This window comes from Scomber japonicus, chromosome 21 (genome assembly GCF_027409825.1).
Source record: "Scomber japonicus isolate fScoJap1 chromosome 21, fScoJap1.pri, whole genome shotgun sequence".
NCBI classification, from domain to species: domain Eukaryota; kingdom Metazoa; phylum Chordata; class Actinopteri; order Scombriformes; family Scombridae; genus Scomber; species Scomber japonicus.
The window spans coordinates 20,306,351-20,326,390 of NC_070598.1; the positions used below are offsets into that span (position 1 = coordinate 20,306,351).

The 20,040-nt window shown below is 41.8% G+C and overlaps 1 protein-coding gene across 2 annotated transcripts in view; it reads left to right on the forward strand.

Annotated features, from left to right (window-relative positions):
• The window catches only part of LOC128382231 (partitioning defective 3 homolog), a 349,665-nt gene that overhangs the window by 170,134 nt on the left and 159,491 nt on the right, over nt 1-20,040 (forward strand). For both annotated transcript variants that reach the window (XM_053342215.1, XM_053342216.1), the window contains exons 9-12: nt 1,960-2,187; nt 3,097-3,284; nt 7,591-7,730; nt 8,209-8,337. In XM_053342215.1, the coding sequence (XP_053198190.1) occupies nt 1,960-2,187; nt 3,097-3,284; nt 7,591-7,730; nt 8,209-8,337 (685 nt within the window). The remainder of the gene's footprint in view (nt 1-1,959; nt 2,188-3,096; nt 3,285-7,590; nt 7,731-8,208; nt 8,338-20,040) is intronic.

Consider the following 20,040-nt stretch of genomic DNA (forward strand, 5'->3'; position numbering starts at 1 on the left):
TGGCTCTCTCCCTTTATCATCCACTCCTCCACAGGAAGAAATAGCCTGGATTCCTGCTAACGAAAGCCCGGCCTACAGTCATACTGGGCTGGACGTAGCCATCTAAAACCACTGGGCTTAGAGCCATCCTGCTGAATGAATGACAGAAACCAAGACAGAGACCACGTTTGGAACCCTTCAGCATTCAGAAATAGAGTTAGAAACTACCCATTTTTTCTTGGACAGCTCAATGTCAAAACATGTTTCTTTTTTTCTTTTCTTTTTTTTTTCTTTTCCTATAGACAAAGCCGAACATTTGCTAGCCGACTCTGGCAAAGACAAGAAAAGCTTTTCAACAGCTTGACAAACTCCAGACTATCATGGTTACCTTACCACATTATGCTAATGCGTTCATCAGACTGTGCACAAAAAGCCACTAAGGTTTTAAGATTCTTATTTCACACGATGCCATTGTCATTAGTAAACATCCCAGTTCCCCTTCCAAACCTTTTCTACTGTGAAAGAGGCTTACACACCAAATCCACAAGGGAGTGATGTTTTGTAGCGTTCTGCACTTACCCTCCCCTGCCAAACACACACACACACACACTCCTCCACCGGAATCCGAATGCATACCATGTTTGTGATTCTGCATGAAAATGAGATGAAGGAGCTAAACTTTCCTTTCCCCCCCACACCCCTCCTCCTCCCACCTCCTCTCTCTCTCATCACTTCCCTCTCACCCGTCTTGATTGTGCACCTCACAGAGCGACAATTTAAAGTGATAGTCTAATCTCCTTGGATTGTTTTGCATGGGTAAATATTTTGAGGCGCTTAATCTAACTGAATGTAATGATGCATTGATGGGGTAATTTATTATTCAATCAGGCCCGCGTGGAGGCTGATTACTGAAGTGATGGCACTGTATATGTGTGGGAACATGTGCGCTCAAACACACGTACACACACACACTTTTACTCTGTCATCACCCCTTTGTGTACCCATATGAGTGATTTTTGTGAATTACCATAAGAATAAAGATGGGAGAAAGCGAAATCTCACAGATGTGGTATGTTGCAGCATGTGCCTCGCCTCTATGATGCAGCTCGAATGAAGTGCCGTCTGTTGTGGCGGAAGCAGCTTAGCGGCTGTCATTCGGATAGAACCAGCATGGTATTACTGGCGTGGTAATAGGGGTCTGGAAACAGGAGGTGGGATTGTTGGAATCCATGCATCTACCGCGCCCCTGGCCCTTCAAGCTGCAGTGTGGCTCACTAGCTGGCCAGCCTATCTATATGCTAAGTGCCGCCGGCAAACCAGACTAAACAATTCTTGCGTCGAGGAATGATGTTGAGCTCTTGTCTCGGCTTATTTGGCCCCAAAACTCACATGAGACTCAGTGTGTGTTTTGGCTTTTTTTTTTTTCTTCTTATTTTGTGTGTAAGGAACAAAGTGCCTGTCTGCTTACTTTGGAACCTCATTGTCTGGAAAGCTTCCCTGATGCATGATTCATCATCTCTTTTTTTCTGATTGTCGAGTCAGCTCATGTACAGTCATCTAACCACACACAGACACACAAATACACACACTGCTATACTATAGAGAGTCTCAGATACCCCACATGTAATATGTTTCACAGGCATTATATAGAATACACAATATATAATGTTTCATCTGTGACTCACCATTTACCATTCTTATCTCTCTGCTGTCTTGATGCTAGTAATTATAGATAATGTAATTTCTGTGCTTTGCTGCTATGCAGTGAGTAGCCCTGCGATTAGCCATGCTAACCTCAGCTCCCCCTATCTCCTCTCAACATACAGTACTTCACAGCCTTCCTTATCCTTCTACATCTGCCAAGCTATGATAGTACATTATTGTGCTTGTATCTCTTATCATGTTAAAGCTAATTCATTTCTGTCTGCGTGACCTCCCCGCACTCTTTCTTCTTCCTCTTCTTTTCTTTACCAACTCCAGAGCCCAGAACATTTTCAGGCAGGCGATGCGTTCCCCACTCATCCTCTTCCATGTGGTCCCCGCCGCCATGAAGAGGCAATACGAGCTGCTGTCAGTCCAGAACGAGCTCAGCCCACCACAGCCCCACAGGGTCCGCTTCAGCCAAGACTCTGAGCAGCCAGGGGACCGATCCAGTCTTGTGGGGGGGCTGGTATCCAGGTCTGGACCCCTACCAGGCCACAACCACAAGTGGGTTTGATCTTTTTTTTTCTGTAAAACACCTTGTGTTTTCTAGTGTCTTTATCTATCAAATATGTAACATTGTATTCATGTATAGATGTTTAGACAAGTTGCACAGATGTTGATTGTCAAATTAAAAGAAGACATATGGCTGCTAAACCATGAAATGAAAGTTGCTACTTTGTCCAACCAAATATCAATACCAATCCAATATATCAATATCTTTATAATTTCAAAATAAATGAATGAATAAATAAATCATTGATTCATTCTCTGTATATCATCCAAGTCAGTCTGTGTATTTTCCCTCCTGAATAGATTGATTATTTTATGGTGAGACATTCTCATTATTGCAAACAGTAACAGAATATATTAACCCCAGTATATGAGTGCAGTGTCACACCTTCAGATTCATAAAAAAATAACAAGCCTACCCCTCAAGCAGCGTGTCAACCGATTAAATGATTGGCTGGACAAGTGCTTTCTGACCAGCCAATCAATCCAGGGACTAGGCGAGGTCAGGCCTTGGATGTCTGCAGTTGTTCATACTGTATCTACTGCCACCATCATTATTCCAAACAAGGCACTCATTTTCCTCATACGTGTGTTCAATACCGTCTCCAGAGCAGTTTACTAAATATGGTGTAATGCCCAAACATAATAATGAGAAATCTGTACTCATTGAGGCATTTGTTGAAATGGGTCTTTCATTCACATCATCATTATTTGTGAAATGTTCATTAACTGCTGGATTAGTTAATTAAATACAGAGAATATAAAAACTGCATGCTTTAAATGTTATGGGATTTAAAACATAAACACTGATTCTATTCACCACATTACAATACAAGCTGTCTGTCTGGGTAGGCAAAAAGAAAAAAAAAACCCAACAAATTGATCTTGGTCTTTCTCCTGTAGCCATCAGCCCCCTCTGGCAGGAAGCACCCCAGAACAGAGTCGACGGTACGCCACCTTACCTCACAACTTGGTCTCCAGGACCTCCTCGGCCCCCTCCCCCTCCCTGCAGCGCAGGGTGAGCGCAAACACCTCCACCAGCTCCTACCGAAAGAAAAAAGGCCGCAAATTCAGCATGCAGCTGAAGAAAGGTAAGAAGCGGTAGTCACATGGTTATAAAAGTAAAAGTATCTAGGCATCTTGATGAGAATACTGATCATATCATTGATGTACTTAGCTTCGGCAGGTGGCAGCAATAGAGAAAAGTCACTCAGGATGGACAGTGGTATGATTTGGCTTACAGTACAATCCTGTCAAACCCTTCAATGACTGCATTGGTTTCCACTGTTATCATCATCAGTAGCAGATAGGTGAAGGAGAGCTCTTTCTAACTGATCATATAAAAGCATCACAGTGTGTTTTGCTAGCTGGTACAAGCCAATTCCTGCACTCTTCCATGCCTTCGTCTTTTAATTAACCTCCTTCCTCCTCATTGAGATGAGACGAGAGGACAAAAGGAAAGTTCGATCATCTGTATGCACTTATGTTCCTCACAGTAATAAAAAAAAAAGTTGAGAGAGAAAAGACAAATGTTTGAGAAATCTTTCAGAAAATATTCAAAAATCCCTTGAACTCTATCTTCCCTCTGGGCTTTGTTTAACTGAGCGGGCCCAAAGCAAACACAGATCAACCCCCTTCTCTGGAAAACAGAGTATGTGATGCACTAAGGCTAAATCACAATCGTCCTGTGTTTGAAATATTCCGATTCAGTAATCAGTCTGCTTCCAGCTAAGGCTGCTTTGTTTGCAGACTTGGACAGGCTTTTCATACTGGAGGAGTTATATATCCTAACTCTATTTTCCTCCCGTCACTATCTTCATATGAATTGACGAGTTGGTTGTGAAAGGAACCAGTGCTGAAATGACTCGCCTGCTCTTTCTCTCTACCCCCCCCCCCCCCCCCCTTTTTTTTCCTATTCTCCGTCGGAGGGAGCAGATGTTTCGCTGAAAGCTGGCACCGAGGCCTTAGCGGCGAGCTTTAGGGAATAGCGCAGCAAGTGAGGGCAGCGGCGCCTGCTAAATGCAAGGCGCTCTGGGGAAATGCAGTCACAAGCTGCTCTAATATGTTTGGCGAAGGTCCTTGAGTGCAGCGCAGCAGAGTTTCAAAGTTCTTCTACGGAGCGGTGCTGCAGTGCGACTTACATTTATTTGTTTATAATGTGATAAAGATCATCTCCTCTGTCTGCACACAAGCCTCTCATTTTTAATGAAACCAAGCCGGGGAGATGTTGGTGGAGTTCCAGCGAGTGACTGATGCCAGTAGTTTATTTTCACTAGCCACAGTGCTTCATGGTCTAATCCAACTCACAACTCATAATTCTCCAAATATGCTCTCACCCAAGTGACAGAAATGTTTTCTCTGATTATTGCTCATGATTTAAATGGGGCCTCACCGGAGTGGATGTGCATCACTTACAGACTTTAAACCATTTGTGAACTTTAAATGGAGATTAATTATTGTCCAAACGTTGCTGTATTAGAAATTTAACCGGGCACTAAAACGCAACAGAGCCAAAGGAAATGTGCCTCCGAAATCCATTTTGACAGTTCCATTTGATAACCATCAGACGTTATCACTACTAATGTACTTTTAGACAGGCTTCAGCAGTTTTGTTGTTGACTTGTTGTAATTGTTGTGATTCAGCTTTAAGTGGCTCTGAGGTTCTGAGCAAGCAACAGCAGATCTTGCACGGCAAATTAACAAGAGTGCTTTAATCGAATAGCGCAGTCAAAAAGGACATACATACCCCCTCAAGTCATTCTAATGTGAATCATCTTCTCCTCTCGTTTGCTGTTTAGATCCACACTAATCCAGAGAGAGATACAATTACTTGTATCCCGGTCTTCTATTACCCAAAATAAAGACGTCAGTCGTTAATTACTGCGGGCCTCCTAGAGATGCATTCTCTTAATTGCCTGATTGGATGCCATTAATGATGGGATCTTACGATGGGCAGGGGTTTGATCCCACATTGTGTGTAAGCCAGGGGAGAGGCAAGGGATCAGGATGGGAGGGTGGGGGTCACTGCGGAGAATAGGCATGACTTGAACAATAAGACCATGATGAAGAGGATTTGAAAGAGGCACCATTATATAAAGCTTATCCAGATTGTAAAATGTAGGACATAGGTAGAGTAGGATATCATAGGTTGATGGAGTGATGATCAGAAGAATTTAGCTTACTGTAGAAATTACATCATCACATCAGAAATTAAAAATGCTCTAGTTTCTATAGTTTCTGTGTTCATTTTGAGTAAAGCAGCTGCACTGAGCAGGGAAATGATGCCATTGCAGCAGCATATGCTACCTTGTATTAAAAGTTTTGGTATTCATGATTCCAAACTTTACAGATTTAACATTCAACATAAACGACGGCAGCTGTTTCTTTCTGCTTAGCTATCAGGCTGCACTGATGGAGGGATCAAAGAACATCATTATCCTTGAGTCAGCTCAACTTTTTCGACTTTATAAGCATCCTCTTTATCACCTTTTCTGCGTGTTTGTTTGTGTGCAGAAGCCTTGAGAAATTACCAGCCGCACTTCTCCCTCTTGTGTTTCTTGTTCATCAACACAATCACTGTCAGCGAGACGACAGACAGTTCAACAGACTGCTAGAGAGACATACTGGGAAAACTAGGTCATGATGAACCATCAGAGGTGCTGACAGCTCTGTGAAATGAGCAGCTACTTCGACATGAATACTGATCACTGTTGCTACCATCAGAAAAGCCTCCGATGAAACCACACAGCGCAACTTTCCCACTTGACTGCTTGAAACGCCAACGGCTACGTTATGCATGGTGAAATCTATCTCTCTGAACACTGTTCTTAATGACTCATCCAGTTATCTAGCGGAGCTATTGAATTTTTAAATATTCTGTCAAAGAATAGCTCGACAAACACCTTTTTTTCCTTCGGTTTACCGCATTCCCCTAGCTGACATTTGAAGTCATTTCTTGCTTTTATTTGACAAATTCAAGTCTGGTCAGCAGAAAAGGTCAGACCTGAGATCCTCTTATTTATCCGTTATTGTATTTGCCTATTTCCTCAAGACCAGCAATTCATATTCATTTGATGAACCTTAAAGGTCAATCTTAAAACCTAACGCACATGACTTTGCACAGCTGGTACCTGCACTTTAAAAAGGCATGTAGTTCATAGTGAAGGATACATCAGTAGGAAGCAGCTTTCAAGGAATACATACTGATCACTGCTTTCTTCAGATTGCCTCGACCCAGACCTGATTTAAATGTAGCCTTCTGACCTGTTGTACCAAAAAGTCTGAAGGGTTTTTGGTTAAAACATCTGGCACATTTTACATGTACAGAATGATTAGAAAAACAGAGTCTTTTAGCAATTCAGGAGTGGGGCACTTCATTTTAAAAGGCTCTTGAACAGCATTTTGATGCATTTTGCAATGCGTGATCATTCATTACTCGCTGCTTATTCTAGTCCCTAACTGGTCTTTAATCCGACCATAACTTGCGAGAGTGGCTTTATAGTCCACATGCACTTATCATAAACACTCAATTTTGGTTCCTAGCATTGACACTATATTTAGAGTTAGGGATATGTTTCATTTTTGCTTTCTAAAAGACACGAGTTAGACACACCCTGATGGCAAACCAATGAAAAATGTCAGGTTGGAAGTAAGTATGTTTATATTAACTGTAGGAGTTTCAGAACATGGTTGGAAACCATAATTTGATCCCTGTGCAGTGGTTACTCATGTTACAGCGGCATGTAATGAAAAGGATCTTTTTGAAATGGGTTTAAGAATATTGCCTGCTTCTTAGAGTCACAGTAAAACATTTTCAGCTTCATCTATGCCTTTTATTAGCAATAACTGTAACGAGAAACTAAATATTTCTTCTCATTAGATGTTCTTATCAGAGCCACATTATTATGTAGTACATACAGTATGAGCTATGATAATGAAGTTGACTATGTTAACCTGGAGGAACAAATCTTTAGTTTGTGACATTTATGAACTCATATGGACATTCTGGAACACTTTTCCAAACACATGCACGTTATTTACTTCCCTCTCTTCAGAACCATAAAACTTTTTCAAGGATGTAATCAGTCATAAATCAGTAAATATCACAGTCACATCACAGTTATGTGTGCATTTCTATAGTAGAAGGGTGCGAGAGCATGAAGGCTGGCAGTCTTTCAATTTTACTGCCTAGGTTCAAGCACAGCTGCTGGCGAAGTCACCCAGTGAAGTGTCCTTGAACACGATATTGAAATCTCCAGGATTGATGTTGTGTAAGGAACCTCTACCCTCTGCCCTCTTTATGGGGAGGAGGAAGGAGGAAAAGTAATCAACGGCAGTTAGCAGGATATCATCTTTTATTATATCTCAAACGATTTACATGTGTTCTGTTTTTCATAGGTCCAGAAGGTCTTGGGTTCAGCATCACTTCCAGAGACGTCCCTGTTGGCGGCAGCGCTCCTATTTACGTCAAAAACATCCTCCCTCGAGGGGCTGCTATCCAAGATGGCCGATTGAAAGCTGGAGACCGGCTTCTGGAGGTCCGCTTTTTTGACAATCTCCAACCATAATGTAGTGTTGTGCGAGTGTGTTCTGCGAGATTGTATGTTATTTCAGAGGCTAATTAGTCTTGCTGATATGGCTTTGCTCCAGAATTCAATCTTACGGAGCTTTTGTTGAACCGACTCAAACACACTGCCTTCCCTATGGCTATAATACTTCCAGCTTTGAATTACAGAGGAAAAGTGGTTAGATGGAACAATATTTGGATTATACTTGAATCAGAGTGACATGAAAATCAACTAGTGCTCACTTTAAGGGGAAATAACCTATGTTTAATTCTAGCTCCAGCTGGCTCAGAGGGTAATCTGCATAAAGGTTATGTAGAGGCCATAGATTTCCCCTCGTTAAAGTTAGTGAACTCTTTTATTTTAGTTTGAGTGCGTGTGTGTTTACTTTTGTTAGTGTTTATGACTGTGTGTGTGTGTGTGTGTGTGTTTGTTTGTGTGTGTGGTGCAGGTCAGTGGAGTGGATCTGAATGGTAAAACCCAGGAGGAGGTGGTAGCTCTGCTCCGAGCCACACCTATGGGTGGGACTGTGAACCTGTCAGTGATTCGCCAAGAGGACTGCCTGCTGCCCCGAGAAGTGGTCAGTATCCACCCTTCTTTCTTTATAAGCCAACATTTTCCCCTACTGTGTTCCCACTCAAAGACAAGAATATCTTCCTCCTCAGGAGTTAACTCAAACACCTTGTCATTTCTATACTTCTCCACAAGTGCTGGGAAGTAATTCTACCTTACATTCTCCTTTTCTAAACCCTAAATGCTTTGAAATTGCACAGGGGGAAACCTAATTTGTATATTAATACTATCTCACAGTCAGTTTCATCCAGCAGCACATCCCTGACGCACTGAATTCAGGAATATGGTAAAGGTCACTAAATGTGTAACAGTCAGTACGGCTGGAGTATGGATTTGTCATGGTGGCTGCACTGATGTGCTTTTAACTGCACCTTCAACGCATCAACTCCTCTGTCTAGCTTTCCATTACGCTCTCTGCATTGGAAATCTTACATTTCTATGTGCTCTTCTTTGCAGCTTAAATGTCCACAAGATACATTTTAAGCATTTCCAGTTTTAGATCTACCTGAAAGTTTTAACAGTGGCTTTGAGCTCCAAATGCATCCGAGTATTTGCTGAATTTAGAATTTAGGAAGTTCAATTCTTCAGCAGCCACACCCACCTCAACAGAGATAAGAGCTGAGAATCACACTCAGTTCTCGAAGTGTTTGGATAGACAACCCCACATATCTGCACACGTATACACACAAGCACTTATAAATAAACATAGTTCATTTTGAGGAATGTGTACATAGATACAGATACAGCCAGTGGCATCAGTACACGTACACACACAAACACACACTCTCTCTCTGTGCAGATGTGAACTCTCACACACATAGATTCACACCCACTGATGGTTAGAAACACTCTGAGAGCAAAAGCACAGAGAAACACTAACACAGCTTTGAGCATATGCAGACACACACACACCCACTGGCACTAACTCACACACATTACACATAAATCGAGCAGTACAAGCATATGCAAGTGTGCAAGTGATGTGTACTGTATGAGCAAGCAAAGAATCAGCTTTGGCCACAGACTGAATTAACACACACACACACACACACACACACACACACACACACACACACACTACCTCTCAGACACACAGCCTACATACAGGGTGACTTTGGCTGTCGCACAACAGATGGTGAGGCTACTGCCCTCGTCCAGCCTGCGCTTAGCGGCTCTGACAGCAGGCTCGGGCATCACAGCACCTTGGCAGTCCAGAGGCCCCCGATGCCAACCTCACTCCTACCCGTAATACTCAGCCTGGCACCCGAGCTGTTAACCCCGCCATAGGGGCTGTTCAACCTGTAGAGTAATGGCCCTCTGAGACACATTTTACTCCCCAGTTAGAAATGCCAGATTTAGCTACATTTTAATTGGACTACTGCTTTAGTTTTTAATTTTCACATTCATAAAAACGGCAAATAGGATCATTTTGCTGGTGATTCCAGCAAGGCCTTGAATTAAATTTGGGAAGATAGCACAGTCTTAAAATGTGTCATTAATCTTAAGAGTGTGTTTTCTCACCCCAAAGATGGCATAATAATGTGGCTGTTGATCAGCTTACCTGTGAGCTTCAGGTTACCCAGGGAGCATGCTGAGTAACTTGAAGCTTAATGCACTTTATCCAAAGCTTGCAAATTCTTACCGGGGGGGTGGGGGGGTGCAGCAAACCGATTCTCGCCTCTCCTCGGCGGCCTTGACAGCAGTTGAATGACGCCGCGAGGGGGTGCGGCATGTTAAAAAATGCACGGCTGCCCCTGGCCTGTCGACTGATGAGTGCTGTGCTACGTTTGAGTTTGATGGCTACGCTTTCTTAGCTCCTCAGGCATGACGCGATTAGAAAAAAAGCCCATCATGGAAACACTGTCTAATAATCTTTCTGTCTGTTTTGGGGGTTTTTTTCTTCTCTCTCTCTCTCTCTCCTCTTTCTCGCCACCAACTTCTTACATGCTGTGAGAGACTGCTAGTTAATATTTCATCACTTTCCTTGGCAGATTAGCATTTTCTTACTTTCTCTCTCTCTCTCTCTCTCTCTCTCTCTCTCTCTCTCTCTCTCTTTTTCTCCATCGCTGCTTCTTTTTTTCTCTCTTTCTGTCACACACTTTCACATTTCCCAGCAGTGCTTTCACAAATCTCAATAATCCCTACAAGTATGTTCATAAAAATCAGATAAGGAGGCCAAAGCTCCGCCGGTGACAGTTATTGCAAATAAAGCATGGTGGAAAAGCATGGTTGGTAATTGCCTCCTCTGTCACACACTCTGGATGGGTGAGTGAGTATATATGTGTGTGTGTGTGTGTGTGTGTGTGTGTGTGTGTGTGTGTGTGTGTGTATGTGTGTATGTGTGTGTGTGTGCATATATACTACACACTATAGTGCTAGGACACACATACACACACACACACACACATATAAGGATAATCATTTAGGTGCTGTCATTCATGTAATTCCCTCAATGACAATGCGATGATGTTTTAAATTGTAGCGTGAGTGACATGCCAGAGAACTGCAGGCGTCTGTTAAAGAAGTATAGCCTCACACACACACACACACACACACACACACACTGGCAGGAGATCCAGCTGTACAGATGAAAATAGAAAGGAGCTGGGGTTTTTTTTCTTTTTCGTCTAGTTGACATTTGCCTGCTGATGTTTAATGTCAACGTCGAAAATCCCTCCACGTCTCCCTTTGTTTAGATGTGTTATTGTATGCCAGGCATACTCCAGGCGCCCCAGAGGATTTAATTTATCCACCCAGCATGTTTGTGTTGCGTCTTTAATTACCTTACAGGGTGTATTTTGACATGCTTTTAGTAGCAATAGCAGTAGCTCTCGATAGTTCCCAATAAATACGTACTCGCTGAGAAGAGGTTAAATGGCAAGAGAGCAGAGTGGGGCGGTGCCTTGTCATTTCCTTTGTCTTTGTGGTGAGCTAGCTGTCTTCTTCAAGGATATCAATAGACATTTTTTAGACAGATACTGAATGTTCTACCAGCTGTAACCTTTACCAAACTCTGGACTCATCACTAACGAGCCTGCCTCCTCTCTTAAACGTACACATACATAATAATACAGTATTTTACAACATTCCCAGTCGAGACACGTGTTTGTGTTTGGTCGGATAAATCCTGTAACCTTCAGCTTATACATGTTCATTGAAAGCAGAAGGAGAGAGACAAGCGGAGAGAGACAAGCGGAGACATACAGCGTTTCTCAACTCAAACCTTGAAGACGCAGCCGGAGGTTCTGATCAATATGTGAACAAAGTCACTTTATGCAACGCTGTTCTTCCTCATGACAGCTCAGGGAGTTTGAATCAGTGAGTTTTAGGCAGGATTACAACAGACTAAAAAGATGAAGTCAGATAGATTGCTGCCCCCTACAGATTTGGAGGTTAATTCATGAAGAGTTGTGTCATCAGAAGTGGCTGATAGAGTTTGAGTAGGAAGAAACAAAGAGAGAAAAAGATGAATACACTAAGGAATTAACAACTTTATAAACGCTTTCTGGACTAAGGTACAGGGGGATAGAAATAAAGGTGGAGAGAAAAGAGAAATATGATCTATGAAAATGTATTATGAAATCATTATAGCAATCTAAAAGTAATTAGTGTGGAAATAATAGAAGTACAGATGGATTGTAGTTAGTAGGGGTGATATTCAAAGCAAATTATGTTTGATTAGGCTCTAGCTCCCTCCTCCATCTCTTAGTTTGAGACCAACTATTATTCATGACCTCAGATGCAATCACCTGCCTGGTAACACTGACCAAAGCACTGCAAGTACATTACAAAACAACTCTCTCTCACACACACACACAACCGCACAGAAACAAGAAAGACACATTTAATTGCATTTGAAACACACACATATACACTGCACTCTTCCCACGCATAGCCAGTGGATGTTATTTATTGTAGGCATTTATCTCCCAGCGTGCAGAGCCGTTTGTGCTTACAGCTGCGAGCAAAACGCTGCGCCTTCAGTTCACATCGGCCAGCTTTGCAGAGTGGAGATTGTGTTCCTAGCACGTTATTTCCCTGTAATCACCAAGCCAAATGTCGTGCTTCACCGTGCAACAAGCAATGGCAACAAGTCAAAAAATGAGGAACTACTCCTGCCTTCCAGAAAAAGATGTCCATCCACACCCTGCTGCCAGAGATGATTATTCACCTGCCACCCAGAGCAGACACAGCAAAACAAAGGCAGAAAAAATCTGCGACTACGGGTTTATTATTACATAAACAATGAGTTGGGGAGAAATATAGTGCAGGCCTGCCACGTCCCAACTGATGACAAATCATTTTAATTCATTCGAAACCCCTCGCTACGGTATAAGTGAATTAGTCTGTTGATATCGCTGCTGTGTCAGCATGCTGTGATCTCAACTCCTTGTCTTACACGCACCAACACACATACACACACACACAGTATAAATACTCAGTCATGCCCTAAACATATCTTTAACACGACCATTGCTAAACCACTCTATGTAAAATCCTGATACACAATATTGGCTTGATTAGTCACTTAAGCTCCATATGCTCAAGTGCCACAATAAAGTTGTTCATGCTTGCCCTTACATCATTCCATGACCTACATGAGCAGTATTTTTTTCTTCTGCTTCCAATAGGACTATGGAGTAGGGGGGGAACAAATGGGTTTGCAGAGCCTCCATTGTAACACTGCGGACCACATAAGAGCAATTAAACAGTACATTAAAATCCCCTTTTTATGATCATATCACACTTGTCACTGATCCATTAGTAGCTATATCTGCCAAGCAATGAGAATCTTAATTGCACAATTAATTCTGGCCTCTGATTGATGTGACAGCCAAATTTATGGCTTGTGCGAATGCTGGGGACGCGGTAGACAAATGCGTGACAGTATTGCTGACAATTATAGCAGACTAATGGCCTGTTCATAAGTGCCAACCCTGGTGGCCTGGTTTAAAATCCTCCCTGATATGTGTTTTTTTTTTTACAAACCAATCGACTGTAATCGAGGCATTCAGCCTTTCCTCATGTTAAGATTGATTTAGCTAAAATAATGTCCCTAAAATAGTTATATACAGTATAAATATATATATATATATATCATCCACAGCATTACATTCCCTTGCATAGCTATTTACAGCAGATGATACCTGTTTTTCTTAATCTTTGATCCTTTGTTACGGTGCACGCAGCACAGCAAGGTTACCGCTCATGACTTGCCCATATTAGAATTGTTGGAGGACAAGAACAGACTTATGAAGCTGTATTGATTTCCTTGCTGCTGAGATCCATTTACCGCGTCGGTAGAGGGAGAAATGAATTGATACAAGGCAAACAAAGCACGAACCCCCTGTCTTTGGAGGCAACTAAATGATACACAGATCTGTTGAGTTAAAGCCAAGTTCACGCTCTCTCGTTGTTTAATTTACTCTTCAATGTTTCCTTCAGATCTCGTAAAAAGTAGAACGGCTGAGAACAGAGGCTTTGATATGTTAAACTATAATGTCAGATAATGGATACATCTTTATGGATACATAAGCAGTTTTCTATTGAGATCTTTCCTCCAATTTTCATCTATGTCTTGGCTTACATCTCTTTTCTCTCAATCCACGTCCAAACTCAGTCAGAATCATTAGCCTTTTCATTCTGCAGGATTCAGAGGATTTTAGGTATTACACAGAAACATTAATAAACATTACTATCTTGAAGATATGCAGTATAGCCATGCCAAAAAATGTCATCTTTGGTGTTAATATAATTAGATGTCTCCTAGAGTAATGCTTATTCACCTCACCGGAGGGATGATGTAATTTCTTGCAACTTTTTGCTAATAAATTGCTGAAGACAGAATCTTTCGTGTCCGTCTTCTAAACGGTATATTTATATTACAGCAGGTTACTGAGCCAGAGATTTTACCTTAGGAAAAACTTGGCAGAGAACTCGAGGAGATGAGTCATTTCTCAATGGTGGAGCTGATAATTCAAGGTGCTGTAACCTTCTTGCCTGTATTCACACTTCTTCAATAATGAATTCTCCAATGCAGTCCATGATATAACTTAAAAAAATATACACCAGCAGTTTCAACATAATTGGTTGTAATCAGCAAATTGCTCCACCATTATAAATGTTTAGAAATAGCTGACCCCTTACTCTGGAAATGTGTTCTAGTTGGAACTCAGGTGAAGTCAAATTACAGGAATTGCTCTAAATGCTTTTGGAAGGAGCAGTGTAGACTGGTTTGGCAACCTGCAATCAGTCAGAGCATCTATGACTTTACAGGGCTCTTTAGAACAGTTTGGCAGCAGCAGATGCATCTTAGAGGTCACTCTCTCTTCCACTTTGTGCCTAAAAATGTCTCTGAAATGACAGGGCATGGTGATCTAGTAGGTAAGAGCTCCAATATGTTACCATGGCACCAAAAAACTCTTCTCCCTCTCCAAAAAGCATCTTCCATGTGGGGACACTTTATCCAAATTGTCTGCTAAAATTTTCATACAATTCATACTTTCCTCTCAGTCCTTGACGTTTAGCTGAAAACCCTCTCATTGCACCTTACTCCTTCTGTTCCCTTCTCCTTTATCCGCTTGCTTGTCTTGTTTTCTTGTTTATCACTTCAGCCTTCTATTTCAAGAGTGCTGCTGGGTTCTTCCTGCATTATTAATTTGGCTCCTATAGAAAGGTTTTGTGATCAAAGTGCAGAGTTCAGAAACATGCTCTGTCGTAATTAAAGCTAATGCTGCCAAGCGCGGTTGAAGACAATGCCAGCCTGGTTAACGATTTCCGAGCGCGTCTCGTCGATGCCACCTGTTTTCATTTAGCACTTTTCAGCAGCTGTTCCCATAATTATGCTTGCTGTCAGTGCAGAGAACGGGGGGGTGCTCCGCAGCATTGTGCTATGCCGATAAACAAGGTAGTTAAAGGCCACTTATGGCGACACGGTTACTCTCCCGAAGGGGATTCAGCGTCTGTTTCCAGAACACATAATGGGTGGAAGTGTGCATGTGCAGTTGGACATAGCAAATCGCTTTTTATCCACCATTAGCTTGAAATGAGAGGCATCTGCTTCATGATGTGCTTCTATCCTTTGGTTTCACTGAAACGCCTTTGCAAACATTCCCAGTTGCCAAGTACACTTAGAAAGTCAACTTTTATTATTATTTTTAAAATCTTTGATTAGATGTAATCACTTCCTGAACCGCCTATAGGAACAACTAGTGTCAAGTCAGCTCTACTTATGAGTCTGTTTTTAGTTGCTCACAGTGAGATCCACCCTTCATTGATTGCCAGTAGCCATGATGCATTTGCAGTGATGTAGATAGATTTGGCCTCTGATGCCCTCATAGGAACCAGACTTTGTTCTGCTAATGAGCCAAATGTGCTATCTCATTAGAAAATCCCTAAAGGGCAACATTCCCAGTTTGTCAGTGCTGAGTCAAAAATCTTGTGGAAAGCCCAGTGAAGAACATGTTATGTTAGTTGACAAACCTGCCACTGCCAGCTGTGCACTTCATGCCCTTCAGTGTTGTGTAACAGTTTGCCTCTCAACCCTTCACTGTACCTGAAAAAGGCTGGATTTGTTTGTTAGGCTTAGCAGTATTTAATATTCGTGCCCTTTGTCACAAAATGTTGTGAGGAGAAACACAGCCAAAAGAAATTTGTGTTACAATACTTATCACACGTGCGCCACTTTTGCAATTACACCCATGGCTGATTTCTTTTAGCCCTGTTAAATTCATTTCCAGTGACCTTTATGTTGCCAAATTGGGCCAAGTGTGCAGAGAAGTTTCCAGCAGTGTTAATTGTTTTAGGCAGTGATGTGCAGAGAACTCAGACTTATGTGTGAATAGAAGTAATTGTGATTCATTTGCACTCTCTATTTCCCTCTCCCTCTCTTTTCCCTTTTGCATCTCACTCTTGCTCTTTCTCTGTTTCTCTGACACACACTTGCACCTGTACAACACATATTCCTCGTTAGCATGTGACAAGTTAAACGAGGTAGAAACTAAATTTTAAAAATACCTATTGAGCAGGTAGGCTTCTTTTGCTAGAGTGATGAACAATGCCTTCTTCTGTCTGCCCATCTGTGTTCACCTGGTTCTGTCTCTGCTCACATGCCACTTCTATCCCCCCCCCCCCAGCCAGGACAATAGACCATAATGAATGGGTGCTTCCTCACAGTGTTAATTAATAAAGGACTTAATCGTATAATGGGCTGTGACGGCTTGGTGAAACTGGATAGAGCAAAACGAAGAAGGCAGAGGCTTCTTTGAGTAACTATAGCCACTTGAGCTAGTGGGAAAATGATAATGATATTACAACCACTCCACTTAAAATTGGTTTAATGTTAAGTTTGACCTTGATGATCAGAGCCTGAACACAACACTGAATCTTGAAAGCACTTGGGTGACTTGAGTCATGTGCTGCAACATTAACTACAGACTCTACAGAGCCCTTTTTTATGGAGGGAACTACATACTGTAAAATGATGGTCATTTGGGCATCTACAATTTGTTTATTTGCAAAAACAATAGTTGATGGTCAATTGTTGGCTTTGTTGCAGTGTGAGACACAATTTTAACAGTGCAAGAAATGCATTTTAATGGTCTGCACAAGTATATGAACAGCAAATTATGCAATAACTGGAGAATTAAAACTCTCCAGTTAACAGGGCAGATTAGGTCCGAATTCACTTTGCTGCTGGCTTTATATCACAGGTTGACGTTCAACTCCAGTGACCATGTGCTTGATTTTAACTTCTAGATGCCTAATAGTTGATTTCTGAGGATCATGTGCACTAGAACATCTATATAAAAGTAAAAGTTCTCTGGGACGGTTTGGTCTGATATCAGTTCAGCAAAAAAGCAAACAGCCAACAGTCATAGAGAGGGGAGGGGGACTGAAGATGCAGCACTATTTCACTACAGAGATAATGGAGCATATTTTAATAATCGTGTTGCCCTCAGTCACTGGTATCAGTCTCTCATTTGTCATTCTGACAGAAGCAACACACACAGGGTAACCAGGGTAACCTTGGCTTAGCTGACTAGCATCGATCCATGCTACAGCTTGTTGCCAAAACTTTCCGAGTGGAACTTGTGCTCTAGTATAGTGGTAGTAGTAGTTGTTGTAAGTATTGTTCTGCATGTCAGAGTAAGTGGATCATTGAACTATTCTGACAGTAATTGTTCGGGTCATAGAATGTGGGATGAATACACGTACTGTTACACCCTTACTCCTGACTGTATACATGAAAGCATAATTGTCTCAGTTGAATTGCTCTGAATGCAGTCTAATTATTGAGCTGGATATATAAAAAGACAACTGGAACCTGAAAAAAACCGTCTGTTGCGAAATGTACCAGTCCAAGTGTCATCAAAGTCAAAGATATAGTTTCTTCCCTGGCTTTAGAAGCAGGTATGAGTGAAGGTGTTGGAGACATTCAGACATCATTAGTGAATGTCACTCTCACTGGAGAGAATCTTCCTCTCGCTGTTAAGGAGGCTATTCTGTTTTTTCTGTCCATGTTAATCTAAGGAAATAACTGTACCTGAGAAAAGAATCAGATTTGAGCAAATGTGACCTTAAGATATAGCAGTTACCAGTTTGAGACTTAAACTGACAGCACAGACATATTTTATATATTTCCTGGTGAAATCATGGAGTTGATTTCAGCATGCAGCTTTTTACATAAGTTCATCTATTGTAAGTACTTTTGTGAACTCTGTCCCAGGTGCATATATGGGGCTGAGCTCAGAACAATGAAAAAAAACTTCCTTTTTCTCTCTCTCTCCCGTTCAGAGATAGTTGAATCCGCCTCTGCCTGAGCTGAATCGGTGCAACGAGGCCTGTCAAGCAGCCTGACAAACTCATTCTTGGCTAGCGGCACTTGTTCCTGTCTGATGAAAATGTTACACTGCTCTCTCATTCTCTGCCTCGGCCCGCTATTCCCGGAACACATCTCTGAGTGGGTGGTTATTCTGTCATCATTTTTGGAAGAGAGCTCGCACACACACACACACACACGCACTCACACACACTCAGACACACTCAGATAGGGTCCATCCAAAGTAATTTTTTCATCCAATGTATTACTATCTTCAACTGCTGGGCTAAAAGCCTCTCCAGGGACATAACTCATAGCTGTTATTTATTTATTTCATTTTGATTAAAAAAAAAAACAACAACAAAAACCAAACAGCTTCATTAAAGATAGTGACTGACCCTGCCAATGACGCACAAGGCTATTCATCCACAAGTTTCCTTTTCAGAGTGGAAATTGTATGTTTGTGCTGCGTTGCTATGGACCTACATTGGTAACCGACTGATGGCAGCACAGTGATTTAAGTTAAGGTTGTTTCAATAAAACAGGTGTCAACGCCTATAGAATGTCTGACATGATGTCTTTACAAGCTCCAAACAAGAATGGGAAGTTAAACCTTGTCAATGTATTATATTTACCGTCACCCCGGGTATCCAATTGATTTTCAATGGTCCGCTATCCGCTTCGTTCAGCTGTCTTGAGGGCGAGCGAAAGGGGTCATTTCCCGACAAGAGCCGGTGATTTCTGTAATAGAACTTGGGAGGTGTTGAAATGCAACGCCGCTAAATGGATTCCAGTTGTCTAAATTTACTAACGGTCCAGTCATGAACAAAGCCCATTTGGCAAAGTTGTACAGACAGGTGTACTGCCATTTTGAAAGCCAGAGAAGAAAAAGCAAAGTGAAATGAAAGAGAAGGGGGCAGATAGGAGGGCCCGTCTGGAGAATAGGGGCTCAGTCAGAGGGTGTTGAAAAGAGCCTCCACCTGAACGCACCACTGCATCCTAATAACTCCTCAGCCTCTGTTAAAAAAAAAAAATCACCTTATGCTCTATCTTTCCCCTCTTTCCTGTGCTTCACTCTTTGTCCAAGCAGCTGTTAAGAGCTGTGTGTATGTATGTGTATGTGTGTGTGTGTGTGTGTGTGTGTGTGTGTGTATTGATGTGAGTCTATTTAAAGAGGTCTTGCAGTGGGTTTCTGGGGTTGATTGCTCTCCCTGCCAGTATTGTTCATGTGAATTTGGCTGCCATGGCAATAACTACACACATACAGTACAATCTGGCCAATCACAGTATTACAGCAGCACTCTCAGGCTTCCTGCGGAGCGAGCTTGTGATCGGACAGTCATCGGCTCTTATCTCCTGACAATAAACGTGGGCGTGCAATGGGAAACACACACAGTCCCTCAACAAGTGTTGCTGAAGCAGCTAAAGCAAGGCATCTAAACCTCAAGAGCTGCAATGAGTATTCGTGTTAGGACCATATTGATGTTTTTATGTGTCATGTCTTATTTCTCTTGATTATCAAGAAAGAACAGCTGTGGATTGACATCAGAGTAACTGGTTTCAGCACATACACTCAACATTCAGGTATATGTAGGCACTAAACCACAAAATGGAAATAATTTTAAACCATTGTTAAATCTTTACCAGGTTTTGTTGCAGTGAACACAAGAAAGAAACTGGCAGATTTTTGATGCCTCTTGTGTTTTCTTTACACCATTAGATTTCCCTCACATCTTTTCTCCTTCTGTATGGCAAAAAAAACTAGAAGTAAAATACACAAATGCTATATCTTTTGTTATTTTTTCCCCCAACAGATGCTCTTTGTTAGACACCAGTGGAAATTGTTAGAAAAGAGACCAGGGTGGTTGTTTGATGGACCATTTTCCAGCT